Here is a 16,916-nt window from a genome sequence, read left to right on the forward strand (position 1 = left end):
TTGAAGAATAACAAAGGGTCACCCTGCCTTTGTTTTGGGGGGGAGCTGAGGGAAGGGCCTGGAGAAATGTAGCCTTTCTCAAATTCATAGAGCTAGGGATGCAATAAATGACCTTCCATGATATCAAAATGATAGTTTTAGCTATTGTTTACAAACATTGGAGTAAAACGAGGAGGGAGTTCTGTTATCCTGAGCCGTGGTGCACCGGTGTATGGTCCGTGATGTGAAAGGTCAAAAGTGGTGAGGGAGGAGCGTCCCCCTGCACCTCACTGTCAGGCTGTCAACAAGGCAGCGTGGTGCAACATCCAGAAACATACAACCTTTTCCTAAAAAAATATATAGTCTCGAAAACCCGACCCTAGGCAACACTGATGGACTCTTTTGGCATAGAGGAACTACGCCACTGCCTACGTCGATAAAGGGGAAAAAACACATTCTGGGGACTCTCCCAACGAATCACGAGGCAGACATGCCATATCTCCGCAATTCAAAACCCAAGTTTGCAGGCATAACCTTTGTAGTGGTAGTTGATGCAAACTAGCCACTCAAATACACTCATAAAAAAAGAACCTCTGTGATCTCCATCTTACTGCCCGGGAGGCAGCCCGATTCCAAAACGAATGCAGTCACTTTTCCAGTGCAAACTCCTTCCACTGGGGTAACCTGGGCTAGATAATCGAATGCCCTCAAGTTTATATTTTGGGTTCTGATGGGGTATGGTAGTTGATATAAGCTCATGAGCCATTTCTAAGTTATATTCAATAATCAATGGGTGTATATATAACTAATTTCTATGTCCAAAAATGTATGTAGCAACTAAGGATTCTAGCTTTAAATCTCCACGCCAAAATGTTTCAGAATAAAACATCCATCCGTTGGCTGTTTGTTTGCACGCTAAGTATGGAAAAAAAGGTGAGAGATTTTCTAAAATAGACGTTTCTCTGTGTCTCATTTCCTCCTGTTCCAGACCAGACCCCTACTCCCACTCGCTTCCTGAAGAACTGCGAGGAGGTGGGGCTGTTCAACGAGCTGGCTAGCTCCTTCGCTGAGGAGTTCAGGAAGGCCCAGGAGGATGACGACAAGCGGGCCAAGAACCCTGTGAGTAGAATCCAGGTGGTTTGCCTAACGAGTTACTCCATCTGAGACCTGAAGACTTGCGTAAGCTCTAGGCTTTAGGTCAGTGGACTAATGGTAGTGTTGCACGCAGAAGACTAGGATCGGAACCCAGTCAGTCACATGAGCAATGGGGTGGAATGGGATTGGAGTCTTCTGAAGGGTTATCTCTCCTGTGCTTTGCTTTGTAGTGTCTCACAGTCTCCCTCTCTCCCCCTCTCCTCCAGCTCCCTGCCCCGAACAGGGAGGTGGCCCTGGACATGAGCCTGCAGACGCCTTCAGCAGAAGCCGTGAAGGTGAAGGAGGAGACGCCTGTTGAGGTTGACTCCTCCCCACCAGGAAGTCCAGATTCCTTTTCCAGCATGTCAGACAGTAGCAGGGACACCATGGTGAGAAGAGGAAAGGTAGGGGTCAAAACTAAGGGGACATGACTGACCAGCAAACCCATGTTGAATGACCTAATTGGTTAGGATTAGAGTTCTGGGTTGGCATGCCAGTCACGTTCCTTCAGTCACACCCAAAGGTAGGGGACAGGGGCGGGCCAGAGGAACACGTAGTAAGTAGGTGTGAGAGACCAGGATGGGCACTGTGGTTTGTTAATGGGGATCGAATGGATGACAGGATAGAGGACTCCTCCTTTACTATGTCTATGTGCTATCAAGGAACATTCCAGAATGCATTGGAAACAAGTCATTATTGACCTCATGCGGACCTTATACTCACCCGGTGTTGAACTGAGCATCTCTCCTGTCTTCTCCTCAGGACACTCCCCCGAGGCCAGCGCTGAGTTCGGCCCCCACCCCCACAATCATGAGACCAGGCGCCCTCCCGGTGCGGCCCAGACCAGGCTCTCTGCCCCTCCACCTGGGCTTCGACGCCCTGCAGCCCACCATGCCTTCACCCACCTCTGTCATCACACCCACCCCACCATCCAACCGCACCATATTGGGGTGAGTGACTGGTCTTCTCGCCACAAACCTGGTTCCAGATCTGAAGATGGCATAAGCAGTTCTGGAACCAAGCTAGTCCTCTGTGGGGCCTGGAGATCCAGTTAAAGATGGCTGTTATATGCCGAATCCCACTTCAACCCCATTTTTTTTTTACAATCCCTACCCCCTAGGCCATTTCTGTAGAACTGAAAGGATTGGATAAGTGTATCCTAGATGAAGATTTCCAAATAGATTTTTTTTTTCTTCCCATCAGTAACCCTCTACCTCTCTCTTCTAGCTCTCCCACAGGCCACTACCCCATGATGATGCACCTTCCCAACGGGCTCCTCCCTGGACCCATGCAGATAGCCTCTGTCATATCTGTAAGTAACCTGCCTTCATCGCTCTGTCCTTCTCTGGTTTGTTGAATTGGTTGTTGCCAATTTGGATTCAAGTGGAAGCTGACCATTACCTGGAAGCTGGTCTCCCGTAAGCTCAGTTGGTAGAGCATGACGCTTGCAACGCCAGTATAGTGGGTTCGATTCTCGGAATGCCCGTATGTAAAATGTTTGCACAGATGACTGGCATTTATTATTATTATTATTACATTACTAACAGAGTAATAACATATCAGTCAGAGAGTCTAGTTTGATCATATAATAATTCAATTGTACGCTTGCACTATTTGTCTATAATGAGTATTAATTCACATGGAGAATACATGAAGCACTTTGAAACACTGTATGAGTCCCAACCTTGGTTGTTAAAATGTGTGTGTGTGTGTGCAATCTGTCTCTAGCTGGCCCGGCCCATGCACATGGTTCCAAACATTCCCGGCATCCCTGGTCCTCCTCTGGGAGGTGGTAGCAGCGGCTCCAACTCCCCCTCGGGGTACACCACACACTCGGAGGCCAAAATGGTTAGGAACAGATGCATCTGTCTCTCTGTGTCTCTCTCTCTCTCTCTCTCTCTCTGTGTGTCTCTGTGTCTTTCTCTCTCTGTGTGTGTCTCTGTGTCTTTATCTTTCTCTATTAGGGATGCACATTCCTGTCAATTTTTCTGCCATCTAACTGACCCTCATTAATCGCTTAACCAAACGCTTACATTTGTTCCAAACAGTAAAAATGATGTGACCAACAGAAAATACTATGCGTTCATACAAACAACAGACATTTTTTTTAACTATTGAAACAATAGCAAGCAGGGTTTTCCATTAGCGCCGGCTGCGGCTACCGACAAATTTTCCACTTCAAATTAAGTAGGCTACTTTCATTTAGCTTGTCCGTCAAGCCCTCTCTCGCTAGAATGAACGGTATGCATCTTCTAGTGATCTATTGATAGAATAGGCACCTGCTGTCTGTCCCGCCTCCCCGATATCATTTGTGTGCGCTATGGTTGGTTGCAGTCAAATTTCTTTGCACGGAGGAGGGAGAGAGCATGATGCTCGTGAATTTGCACCTCCCATGTAATGTAAGTGGTAAGGATGAGTCAAAATCCTAATGATTGTTTTCTGGTATCATTCATATTTCCTAGGCTTCCTTTCCTAGGATTTTGGGGCTTGCCAGACAGTGACGGTAAAGTGAGTGACTCGTCTCGTCAGCCTACCGAATCGCATCGATTAGAGAGCCGTTCATTTGACTCCCTAATTTCCATAGTCTACTTTTTGGCGATTTATCTGCAGATAATGTATGAAAAGATGAAGATGGTGAATCATCACTACAGGAACAATAGGTAGTATAGGTAGCCTCATTCTGGTCCAAATATCATAATTAGGTCCCTCACGTAATCCAGGTATTAAAACGGATTTCAACAATATTCTAAAATTATTTACCTTTTTAGTAGGGAATCAACGAAATGTATCGAACAATTATTAATTTGCCCAAGTTTATCATAAGACATGAACAGAATGCATCAGTGATTTGTATTTCCTGCAACTTTCTGAAGAGGCAATGGGAATGTCTGTGTGTAGATGGAAATGTTTCTCAAAAGCCTTCTCAATGAAATGCTAACTAAAAATTAGCCTATGCTTACCTGACAGAATCATGTCATGATTATTTTCATCAATCCAGCAGATATTTGTTTTGCAAACCAAAAACAAATAAGGGAGTTGCAAAGTGCCCTACAAAAACACTGCTAAACAACATCCTTTTGCTAGGTGCACACTTGAATAAAAGGGTAACTACACCCCAAAATAAAAATGTATCCTGATGGGGATTAAGCATTGTTGTTTGCCCTTACCTAAGGAAATGTTTGTGGGGCTCTATGCAATGCCCTTAAACAATTCCCTTAGGTAAGGGAAAAGTATTCCTTAAGGTAAATAAACCCTTAAGGGAAACACTTAAGATGTTTTATGCAACCGGGCCCTCAATGTGAACATTTTCACTTAATTTAAAGGGGAAATTCACCTTAAAAAGTTGTTTGCAACTGACTTGAAGTTAAGGAAACTGTAATGGAAAAGGGGAATATGTATTTTAATGTTTTATCCAACCGGGCCCTGCTGCTCTCGGTGTCTGACGGGTGATTGTCCGCTCAAACTAGGCTTTTTAATGCGCGTGGTGCCCGTGTGATAATTAAGACGCATGACAAACTAATGAAAATACACACGTGCCAATTTAATTACACTCAGTTATGCAAATTATTCTGTAGACCTATAGGCTCTCTGTCCCCCTTGGTCTACCCCTTCGGGTGCACCACACACTTTGAAACCAAAATGGTGAGATCTATCTCTATTTCTGGTGCTCTTTCTCACCCACCTTCTCTCTCTCTCTGGTTCCCCCTCCCCCCTTCCCCCTCGATCTCCCCCTTTTCTCCTATCTCTATGTATGTACGGTTGAAGTCGTAAGTTTACATACACCTTAGCCAAATACATTTGAACTCAGTTTTTCACAATTACCAACATTTAATTCTAGTAAAAATTCACTATCTTAGGTCAGTTAGGATCACCACTTTATTTTAAGAATGTGAAATGCCAGAATAATAGTAGTGAGTGATTGATTTATTTCAGCTTTTATTTCTTTCATCACATTCCCAGTGGGTCAGAAGTTTTACATACTGTACACTCAATTAGTATTTGGTAGCATTGCTTTTAAATTGTTTAACTTGGGTCAAATGTTTTGGGTAGCCTTCCACAAGCTTGCCACAATAAGTTGGCTGAATTTTGGCCAATTCCTCCTGACAGAGCTGGCATAACTGAGTCAGGTTTGTAGGCCTCCTTGCTCGCACATGCTTTTTCAGTTCTGCCCAGAGATTTTCTATAGGATTGAGGTCAGGGATTTGTGATGGCCACTCCCATACCTTGACTTTGTTGTCCTTAAGCCATTTTGCCACAACTTTGGAAGAGTGCTTGTGGTCATTGTCCATTTGGAAGACCCATTTGCGACCAAGCTTTTACTTCTTGACTGATGTCTTGATGTTGCTTCAATATATCCACATAATTTTCCTCACTCATGAAGCCATCTATTTTGTGAAGTGCACCAGTCCCTCCTGCAGCAAAGCACCCCCACAACATGATGCTGCCACCCCCGTGCTTCACGGTTGGGATGGTGTTCTTCGGCTTGCAAGCCTCCCCCTTTTTCCTCCAAACATAACAATGGTCATTTTGGCCAAACAGTTCTATTTTTGTTTCATTCGACCAGAGGACATTTCTCCAAAAAGTACAATCTTTGTCCCCATGTGCAGTTGCAAACCGTAGTCTGGCTTTTTTATGGCGGTTTTGGAGCAGTGACTTCTTCCTTGCTGAGCGACCTTTCAGGTTATGTCGATATAGGACTCGTTTTACTGTGGATATAGATACTTTTGTATGTACTTTTGTTGTTTCCTCCAGCATCTTCACAAGGTCCTTATCTGTTGTTCTGGGATTGATTTGCAGTTTTCGCAAAGTACGTTCATCTCTAGGAGACAGAATGCGTCTCCTTCCTGAGCAGTATGACGGCTGCGTGGTCCCATGGTGTTTATACTTGTGTACTATTGTTTGTATAGATGATCGTGGTACCTTCAGGTGTTTGGAAATTGCTCCCAAGGATGAGCCAGACTTGTAGATGTCTATAATTGTTTTTCTGTGGTTTTGGCTGATTTCTTTTGATTTCCCCATGATGTCAAGCAAAGAGGCACTGAGTTTGAAGTTAGGCCTTGAAATACATCCTCCAATTGACTCAAATGATGTCAATTAGCCTATCAGAAGCTTCTAAAGCCATGTCATTTTCTGGAATTTTCCAAGCTGTTTAAAGGCACATTCAACTTAGTGTATGTCAACTTCTGACCCACTGGAATTGGGATACAGTGAATTATAAGTGAAATAATCTGTCTGTAAACAATTGTTTGAAAAATGACTTGTGTCATGCACAAAGTAGATGTCGGTTAGTGGTTGAAAAGCGAGTTTTAATGACTCCAACCTAAGTGTATGTAAACTTCCGACTTAAACTGTATCCATGTGTCTATCTCCCTTCGTTGCCCTTTACCCTTCGATCCCTCCTTCTATCTCGGTTTGTTTGTCACGTGACTGAGATGGCATAGTCCAGAAGCAATTGTGATAACATAAAGGAACACGTGTTTGTGTTTTTTTTTGTGTGTGTATTTAGTCCATGTGTGTGTTTAATGTTAAAATGGTCCTGGTTGTCCTGTCTCCTGTAGAGGCTGAAGGCAGCGCTGGCCCAGCAGAGTTCAGGAGGTCATGGTATGGGAGGTATGGCCGGCAGCCCCATGCACCCCCAGAGGATGGAACAGAGCCAGTTACTGGTGCAGCACCCGGACGCACCCTCCCCAGCACAACCACAGGTAGGACGACGTGGAGACATGGACACATTCTTACTCCCTCAAACACTCACTCACTCACATACATGCATGTTCATTGTAAAGAATACACATGAAGGCTTTACTCTCTGGCAATCAGGATTGGGGTCTATCCATTTAAATTCCAGTCAATTCTGAAAGTAAATAGAAATTTCAGTGTACTTCCTGAATTGAAATGGAATTGACCCCAACCCTGGTGGCAGTAGAATATTATCAAAATCCTCTTGACTTGGATCTTCCTCTTGACTTGGATCTTCATGACCTTTCATTCGTTGACATCAGTAGAAGGGCAGGGGCAATATAATTTAGGCACTGAAAGACAATTTTGTATCAGTCTTGTTTTAGGTGTTGACAATCTGACTCAAACCCTCACTCTCTCTCCCACCTCACTCTCTCTCCATTTCCACCACGCCCTCTCCCCCCTTCCTTCCAGGTGTCTCCGGCCCAGCCTACTGGTGGTCGGCGGCGGCGTGCGGCGGAGGACGACCCGGACGACCGTCGACAGCGTTTCTTGGAAAGGAACCGGGCGGCCGCCTCGCGCTGCCGACAGAAACGCAAAGTCTGGGTCAACTCCTTGGAGAAGAAGGCAGAGGAGCTCGTCTCCATGAACGTCTCGCTGGCGGTGTGTGTGATGGTTTTCAAAGCCGCACTGTACTTCGTCTCATCTCTCCTTTTCTCCGAACCACTTACTCATTGAAACATTTCAACCAGTTTGAAAATAGAAGATATTCGATCCTCTTCTGGCTGTACTGGGTAGAGACAGAGTATTGACTCATTGTGTTACTGTGTTTCTTCAGAATGAAGTGTCTCTCCTGAGGAATGAGGTGGCTCATCTCAAACAGCTACTGCTGGCTCACAAGGACTGCCCTGTCACCACTCTACAGAAGAAGATTGCCTACATGGGTGAGCCTGCTAGCTAGCAGCAGCTAGAAAACACATGGAAAACTCTATGTACTTTTGTAATATTATCTTATGTTGTTCTTGTCTATACCTGTTCTGTTGGATGGGGAGCGTCGTTGCACAGCTAGTTTCAGGTCTCTCTCGATGTTCGATCCGGTTCAAGCCTGGACTCTGGCTGGGGCACTCAAGGACATTCAGAGACTTGTCCTGAAGCCCCTCTTGCGTTGTTTTGGCTGTGTGCTTAGGGTCGTTGTCCTGTTGGAAGGTGAACCTTCGCCCCAGGCTGAGGTCCTGAGCACTCTGGAGCAGGTTTTCATCAAGGATCTCTCCTATACTTTGCTCCGTTCATCTTTCCCTTGATCCTGACTAGTCTCCCAGTCCCTGCCACTGAAAAGCATCCCCACAGCATGATGCTGCCACCACCATGCTTCATCGTAGGGATGGTGCCAGATTTCCTCCAGATGTGACGCTTGGTATTCAGGCCAAATAGTTAAATCTTGGTTTCATCAGACCAGAGAATATTGTTTCTCATGGTCTGAAAGTCTTTTAGGTGCCTTTTGGCAAATCCAAGCGGGCTGCCATGTGTCTTTTACAGAGGAGTGGCTTTCGTCTGGCCACTCGACCATAAAAGCCTGTTTGGTGATGGCTGTCCTTCTGGAATGTTCTCCCATTTCTGCAGAAGAACTCTGGAGCTCTGTCAGAGTAAATTTAGGGTTCTTGGTCACCTCCCTGACCAAGGTCCTTCTCCCCCGATTGCTTAGTTTGGCCCGTGGCCAGCTAATAGGAAGAGTCCTGGTGGTTCCAAACTTCTTCCATTTAAGAATGACTGAGGCCACTGAGTTCTTGGGGACCTTCAATGCTGCAGCAATTTTTTAGTACCCTTCCCCAGATCTGTGCCTCGACACAATCCTGTCTTTGAGCTCTACAGACAATCCCTGGTCTTTGCTGTGACATGCACTGTCAACTGTTGGACTTTATATAAACAGGTGTGTGCCTTTCCAAATCATGTAAAATCAATTGAATTTACGACAGGTGGACTCCAATCAAGTTGTCGAAACTTCTCAAGGATGATCAATGGAAGCAGGATACACCTGAGCTCAATTTCGAGTCTCATGGCAAAGGGTCGTGAATACTTAAGTAGATAAAAAATCATCTAAAATCCTGTTTTCTCTTTATCATTATGGGGTATTGTGTGTAGATTAATGAGGAAACAAATGTATTTGATCCATTTTAGAGGCTGTAACAACAAAATGTGGGAAAAGGGAAGGAGTCTTAATGCTCTGATGTCATCCTGACCAACTGGCCCTCCAAATACACCTCCACTGTCTTCAACCAGGATCTCCGCGATCACTGCCTCATTGCCTGTATCCGCTACGGATCCGCAGTCAAACGACCACCCCTCATCACTGTCAAACGCTCCCTAAAACACTTCTGCGAGCAGGCCTTTCTAATCGACCTGGTCCGGGTATCCTGGAAGGACACTGACATCATCCCGTCAGTTGAGGATGCCTGGTCATTCTTTAAAAGTAACTTCCTCACCATTTTAGATAAGCATGCTCCGTTCAAAAAATGCAGAACTAAGAACAGATATAGCCCTTGGTTCACTCCAGACCTGACTGCCCTCGACCAGCACAAAAACATCCTGTGGCGGATTGCAATTGCATCGAATAGTCCCCGCGATATGCAACTGTTCAGGGAAGGCAGGAACCAATACACGCAGTCAGTCAGGAAAGCCAAGGCTAGCTTCTTCAGGCAGAAATTTGCATCCTGTAGCTCTCACTCCAAAAAGTTCTGGGACACTGTAAAGTCCATGGAGAACAAGCGCACCTCCTCCCAGCTGCCCACTGCACTGAGGCTAGGTAACACGGTCACCACCCATAAATCCATGATTATCGAATCTGGACCCTCTATTTCTGAAACTATCCGCCGCCATTGTCGCAACCCCTATTACCAGCCTGTTCAACCTCTCTTTCATATTGTCTGAGATCTCCAAGGATTGGAAAGCTGCCGCAGTCATCCCCCTCTTCAAAGGGGGAGACACCCTGGACCCAAACTGTTACAGACCTATATCCATCCTGCCCTGCCTATCTAAGGTCTTCGAAAGCCAAGTCAACAAACAGGTCACTGACCATCTCGAATCCCACCGTACCTTCTCCGCTGTGCAATCTGGTTTCCGAGCCGGTCACGGGTGCACCTCAGCCACGCTCAAGGTACTAAACGATATCATAACCGCCATCGATAAAAGACAGTACTGTGCAGCCGTCTTCATCGACCTGACCAAGACTTTTGACTCTGTCAATCACCATATTCTTATCGGCAGACTCAGTAGCCTCTGCTTTTCTAATGACTACCTTGCCTGGTTCACCAACTACTTTTCAGACAGAGTTCAGTGTGTCAAATCGGAGGGCATGTTGTCCGGTCCTCTGGCAGTCTCTATGGGGGTGCCACAGGGTTCAATTCTCGGGCCGACTCTTTTCTCTGTATATATCAATGATGTTGCTCTTGCTGCGGGCGATTCCCTGATCCACCTCTACGCAGACGACACCATTCTGTATACTTCCGGCCCTTCCTTGGACACTGTGCTATCTAACCTTCAAACGAGCTTCAACGCCATACAACACTCCTTCCGTGGCCTCCAACTGCTCTTAAACCCCAGTAAAACCAAATGCATGCTTTTCAACCGTTCGCTGCCTGCACCCGCACGCCCGACTAGCATCACCACCCTGGATGGTTCCGACCTAGAATATGTGGACATCTATAAGTACCTAGGTGTCTGGCTAGACTGTAAACTCTCCTTCCAGACTCCTATCAAACATCTCCAATCTAAAATCAAATCTAGAGTCGGCTTTCTATTCCGCAATAAAGCCTCCTTCACTCACGCCACCAAACTTACCCTAGTAAAACTGACTATCCTACCGATCCTCGACTTCGGTGATGTCATCTACAAAATAGCTTCCAATACCCTACTCAGAAAACTGGATGCAGTTTATCACAGTGCCATCCGTTTAGTTACTAAAGCACCTTATACCACCCACCACTGCGACCTGTATGCTCTAGTCGGCTGGCCCTCGCTACATATTCGTCGCCAGACCCACTGGCTCCAGGTCATCTACAAGTCCATGCTAGGTAAAGCTCCGCATTATCTCAGTTCACTGGTCACGATGGCAACACCCTCCAGCAGGTGTATCTCACTGATCATCCCTAAAGCCAACACCTCATTTCGCCGCCTTTCGTTCCAGTTTTCTGCTGCCTGTGACTGGAAAGAATTGCAAAAATCGCTGAAGTTGGAGACTTTTATCTCCCTCACCAACTTCAAACATCTGCTATCTGAGCAGCTAACCGATTGCTGCAGCTGTACATAGTCTATTGGTAAATAGCCCACCCAATTTTGCCTACCTCATCCCCATACTGTTTTTATTTATTTACTTTTCTGCTCTTTTGCACACCAGTATCTCTACCTGTACATGACCATCTGATAATTTATCACTCCAGTGTTAATCTGCAAAATTGTAATTATTCGCCTACCTCCTCATGCCTTTTGCACACAATGTATATAGACTCTTTTTTTTCTCTTTTTTTTCTACTTGTTAATTGTTTACTCCATGTGTAACTCTGTGTTGTCTGTTCACACTGCTATGCTTTATCTTGGCCAGGTCGCAGTTGTAAATGAGAACTTGTTCTCAACCTGCCTACCTGGTTAAATAAAGGTTAAATAAAAAAAATACTAAATCTCTTAATTTATAGGGGATAGTGGTTGAAATAGCTGATTGTGGTTTCTGGTAGCTCGATTCCTTCTACCCTGTAGAGCAGGGACGGGCAACTGGTGGCCCGCGGATCAATTCTCTCTTTTTCAGGGGGAACTCATTTGGGGTCTCAATTTACTCTAGAATAGTAGAATACATAAGGTGGAGTTTCAAAATTTGGTTGTGCATCAGCAGTTTTTCTCTTATTTTGTCAGTCACTCAAGTAGCCCATAGCAGCTAAAATGTGTTCGCTGGCCACTAGACTTACCAATCTATCTAAACTTTTAGTAATCAAGGTCGAATTACCGAACATTTCAATCCACCCTGTAGCAAAATCTATAGTATTGCAAGACATTTGCTCTAAAACTGCACATTACAAAGTGTTAGAAAATTGCTAGTTTTTCTCTCTGCCGAATGGCAAAATGTGTAGAATTGCAGCAAACCAAAAATAATTTTGCTTAGGGCCCCCAAAAGGCTAGGGCCGGCCGGCTGTGGGTATGGATGTGGGTACGCAGATGAGTTCGTTTTTTAAATTTTGTGGCCTCCACCAAAGCTGCCCATCTCTGATGAAGAGTCACTCTGGTAAGCCCATCCCTGTAACACACACTGTTCTTGTGTCTTCGTCTTACAGGAGAGGACAGTCCTATGAGAGACATGTCGGAGCCCACCGGCTCCCCAGCCCCTGTCATCCAACACAGCTCCCTGCCCAGCCCCTCTCCCTCCTCGGGCCCCAACGGCATGGGCGCCCGGGCGGCTGCCGAGGCCATGGCCATGTCCGTGCTGGCTGGGATGGGTCAACACCAGCAGAGGAGAGGAGAAAGGGATGGAGGGAGAGATGAGAGGGATGGAGGGAGAGACGGGAGGGATGGTCCCTCCTCCCACGTCATCATGGCTACACAGTCGCACCACTCTGCCAGATGATGAGCGTATCACACATCACGGCCCGGGACTCTACGGCGACACCACCCCACACGGGCAGGAGGAGAGTGGAGGAGATAGTTAAAAAAAAAAATATATATATATATATATATATATATATACATATACAAAATCTATAAAAAAGAACTCCTCTCTTCTCAGGTGACCAGAAGAGTAGGAAGGAAACGTTGTCTTACATCAGATAGCGTGAAAATTCTGCCTCTGAGCATTGCGTAGGAGTGACGCGACCTGACGTAAGACAATGGGAGGAGGAGGGACACCCGAAGAAATAATCTCTTCCTACTAAAATGGAACAAACTCCTCCTCCTCTTTCCCCCTGCTGTGGTTGCCATTTTGTGTCAGCCATTTTGTCTCAGGCCTGGAGCCTTGCTGGAGCTCAGCAACAACAGCCTTCTGGGAATGGACTGGGACAATAAGAGAGAAAGAGCTTCATGTTCTGTTCACTATGCCATAGACAACATACAGGGGCTGGACTCCACACCCCTCAACCCCCCCCCCCCCCCAAATCTCCCTACAAACCTCACCCTCAAGCACTTATGAACTTCACTGAACTGTAGGACTGCATAGCATCTTCCTGAGGGTGGTAATGGTCGTTGTGATAAACTCATCATTCAGACTTTAATTAACAAATACAGGTAACACACGGTCAAACTCACACAACCCACGTGCACATACTAGACATACATATACACTCAACGTAAACATTGCATTGATTCACATTTGTTGTTGATCACGTGAGATACCAAAACACCGAGCACTGCAGGGGTCCATATTATTGTAAGAAGGGATTGTGGCCTTGCTCTCCTGCACATGTTGACATGTTTTATTCACACTCACAAAGATGATTGATGCTCCGAATCCAAAGATGCATTGTTTTTTTTATACTTTCATTGTCAAGATGGTCGGATCCAATATTTTCAATTTGGTCTGTTTTCCTGAATCCCTAGTAGTTTGTAAGTGGTTTCATTTTGAGCATCTGTGTCAGTCGTTCACAAAAGTGGACCTCATTTATAGCCTTTTATGATACGTTTTAATAAACCGTGTGTGTTTTTATGTACAGCAGAAAATAGCAATTTGTTCTTTCAATATCTGATACACTAAGATCCGGTTTGGTAGCATGTGACATATTTTTTTAATTAGCATTTTAGTTGTGTTTCTGTGCAGCTTTCTTTACGTTAACGGCACATTTATTTGAAGCTTGGTCCATAGCGAACCAAATTGTGTCTTTGGTTGTCACTGAAGCCGTGCGACAGAAACGGAAAGCTAAAAGTAATAGATTCACTGTACACCGTAATTTCTAAATGACTTATACACGTATTATACACAGAATTTTTTTCCGGACTACTTCCCCTCTCCTCTGTAACCATTTCCTCTTTCCCATGCAATGTTTTTATGTATTAGTTTTTAAACGTTTACCATCTTTTATGACATCTTAGCTGGCAGAAAGCTTTTCTTCTAATGGTTGTCTGGCTGTCTATCTGGCCTTTCTCTAGTCTTTTTGTGGTACTGTAGCAGTTCATCCTTGCTGCTTTCTGGAGTGGAATGTGCTGCGCTTTAGTCTCTCTAGGTCGTGTTCATTAGACACCAAACGGAACAAAAATGGACTGAAACGATGAGGAACTACCTGGATCTGTCCAATAAGAAATGATTATTTTTGTTTGCCATTACAAAACGTTCTGGAATGTTTTTTGTTGTTGTTGGGGCGCCCTAATGAACAGGACCGTTGCTGCTCTTATGAATGACTATCCAAAACAAAGCCGTGTTCCCCTGTAACGTTTGTGTGTCTACAAACGGCACTGACACATGAACAAACATTTAACCGAACTGTTATACTGTGGATCAGCACTCACTCAGTGACAGCTCCATCTCTGCTCAACACACACACACACACACACACAAACACACACACAATGTGTTTGAAAACAATTTTGCCTTAAAGAATCACTTTAGTGCCTCCTAAATACCCCTCAAAGACGATTGGGTTGCATGATAAAACATAATGCTTCTGCCTTAGGAAGAAAAAAAGTAATAATGGTCTCAGAAGTTAAAAGCCATTCACAAGGAGTAACAATAGATTCATTTATTTTATATGCTGATTGTATAGAAGATGCCTTCAAAAAATCAGGAGTAAAATGGCACCACACTTCACCACTGCAGTCACCACACTTCACTGTTGGGTGATTTATAATGCTGCCATCTAGTGGAGCATGAGGAACTTCACCTTCTCACAAGGATGGGAATTGGACATGGACCTTGAGGGAAATTCTTTCAGAACTCCTGTGGCAGTCTGGGAACAGTTTCAATTCTTCAGGGATCCCCTTTTTTGAACAAAGTTTTAGACATTTTGTTTTAGAAAAACAACTCCTAAACAAGGGATAATCTTGTTGTTTTGCATTTGTATGTAACTTCCCCCACAATCCATCTGAAAATGTATGTAACAATTTGCAGGGTGTATTACTGCAGAAGTAACTAGAGTATCAGTCAAAAAAACATAAGGACATGTCTAAAGGCACTTAAATATGCAGGTTTATCATTCATTATGTGTTTTGTTTGTGTTTGTATATACTTTGGTTTAATTTGAATACTTTCAGTGACATCAAAAGTTGGCTATTTTGTCTTGATAATGTATATTATACATAATGGGCTTGTTTCTCGGATCCAGATTTAGCCTGGTTCTAAACTTTTTAAAGCATGTTCAACGGACATTCGCAATTGAAAGTACTTAGTCCAATAAGGATTGCTACTCAGTAACTACTTGACACAGCTCACAAATGACTGAACTTCTTTGTTCTACGCCTACAATCCCAATAGTAACCAGGGCTCTGGTCAAAGTACTGCACTATATTGGGGATAGGGTGTGATTTGGGATGCTACCCAACAATGACAATCCCATTGGTGACCCTGTATGGCATTGTGTAGTACTCTGAGCCCGACGCTATAGTTGGCTAGCTGTCCCTTATTAATAGACGATTGTTCATATGAAATGGTATAAAAAAAGAAAAAAAAGAAATGTATTTAGCTTTCATGTTAGTTGATCTTGTCATTGGCACTTTGTTTCTTCTCATTTTTGTCTTTGGTATTTTCTTTATTGCGTGCTATATTGTTTGTCATCAGGACTATATATAAATACGCTGGCATAATAAACGCTTCTATTATATTTTTGTGTTGTAATGATGAGATATAGAAATGAATTTGTAACAGAACATCGTTTTCTTTATTTTTCCTATCTAAAATACTTTTAATGTAACCCAACTGTTTGTATCAGCCGGACTGTGCCGGAACCAGAGAGTTTAAATCATGATTCTAATTCGATGGCTGGAACTCTGCTCTGTCTGGACTGCCCATAACTCACAAACCAACTAAGTTATTGTTGCATTGGTTTCATGGAAATCAATGTTTTTTTAAAATTATAAATATTTCAAAATATTAACCGTTGTTGTGAACAAGTAACAGAATTGTATAAGAAAAATTTACAATTTTATGTATGAGAAGACATGACAGTTGCTATTTAGTTATTTGAATTGTTCATTCACACAGAATTGAAATAATCATTTCTGAAATTGTCCTTTATTGTACTGTACATCTGTACTAAATGAATATATTTACTTTCCCATGCATGTCCAAGTGGAACTACTATGAACACTTACAGTGCTGCGGATTTAATTAAACAAAAGGACCTAATCAACCGTTTCTGAATCATTTGATTCAGATAATTTCACACAATAGATCTCATTCAGTCTGTTTGTTTTACATGGTCACTTCATAGGTCAATGCTGATTTCAGCAATCAATCTCTGTACTAAAGATTTTTGTCCAACTAATAATGTGCAATCTGTGCTGTATCTTATCTTGTGATCACCCTAGATACATACATGCATGCCAGTGTTGCCACCTGTAACAGCATCAGATATTTACTGAGGAAAATAATGATAGAGCCAATAGTCAACATCAGGGATAAGTGAAAAATGGGGGGACACGGTACCAGTTGAATGTTTGGACACACTTACTCATTCAAGAGTTTTTATTTTTACTATTTTACTATTTGTAGAATAATAGTGAAGACAACTGTGAATTAACACATGGAATCATGTAGTAACCAAAAAAGTGTTAAACAAATCAAAATATATTTTATATTCTTCAAAGTAGCCACCCCACGCATTCTCTCAATTAGCTTCATGAGGAATGCTTTTCCGACAGTCTTGAAATAGTTGTCACTTATGCTGAGCACTTGTTAGCTGCTTTTCCTTCACTCTGCGGTCCAAACCATCTAATTTGGGTTGGGGTCAGGTGATTGTGGAGGCCAGGTCATCTGATGCAGCACTCCATCACTCTCTTTATTGGTCAAATAGGCCTTTTACACAGCCTGGAGGTGTGTTTTGGGTCATTGTCCTGTTGGAAAAACAAATGATTGTCCCACTAAGCAAAAACCAGATGGGATGCCGTATCGCTGCAAAATGGTGTGGTAGCGATGCTGGTTAAGTGTGCCATGAATTCTAAATAAATCA

General features: G+C 43.8%; 1 protein-coding gene across 3 annotated transcripts in view; it reads left to right on the forward strand.

The window, feature by feature from the left end:
• Positions 1 to 15,569, forward strand: part of atf7a (activating transcription factor 7a) — a 50,660-nt gene extending 35,091 nt beyond the window's left edge. For 2 of the 3 annotated variants that reach the window (XM_020458965.2, XM_020458962.2), the window contains exons 4-12: positions 968 to 1,098; positions 1,341 to 1,502; positions 1,876 to 2,063; positions 2,341 to 2,425; positions 2,842 to 2,961; positions 6,672 to 6,815; positions 7,264 to 7,452; positions 7,628 to 7,733; positions 12,105 to 14,345. In XM_020458965.2, the coding sequence (XP_020314554.2) occupies positions 968 to 1,098; positions 1,341 to 1,502; positions 1,876 to 2,063; positions 2,341 to 2,425; positions 2,842 to 2,961; positions 6,672 to 6,815; positions 7,264 to 7,452; positions 7,628 to 7,733; positions 12,105 to 12,394 (1,415 nt within the window). In that variant the 3' untranslated portion in view covers positions 12,395 to 14,345. Of the gene's footprint in view, positions 1 to 967; positions 1,099 to 1,340; positions 1,518 to 1,875; positions 2,064 to 2,340; positions 2,426 to 2,841; positions 2,962 to 6,671; positions 6,816 to 7,263; positions 7,453 to 7,627; positions 7,734 to 12,104 lie in introns of all 3 variants that reach the window. The other variant, XM_020458963.2, reaches the window with a different exon arrangement.
• The last annotated feature ends 1,347 nt before the right edge of the window (positions 15,570 to 16,916 follow it).

The sequence above is a fragment of the Oncorhynchus kisutch genome, linkage group LG24 (genome assembly GCF_002021735.2).
Source record: "Oncorhynchus kisutch isolate 150728-3 linkage group LG24, Okis_V2, whole genome shotgun sequence".
Taxonomy (NCBI): Eukaryota; Metazoa; Chordata; class Actinopteri; order Salmoniformes; family Salmonidae; genus Oncorhynchus; species Oncorhynchus kisutch.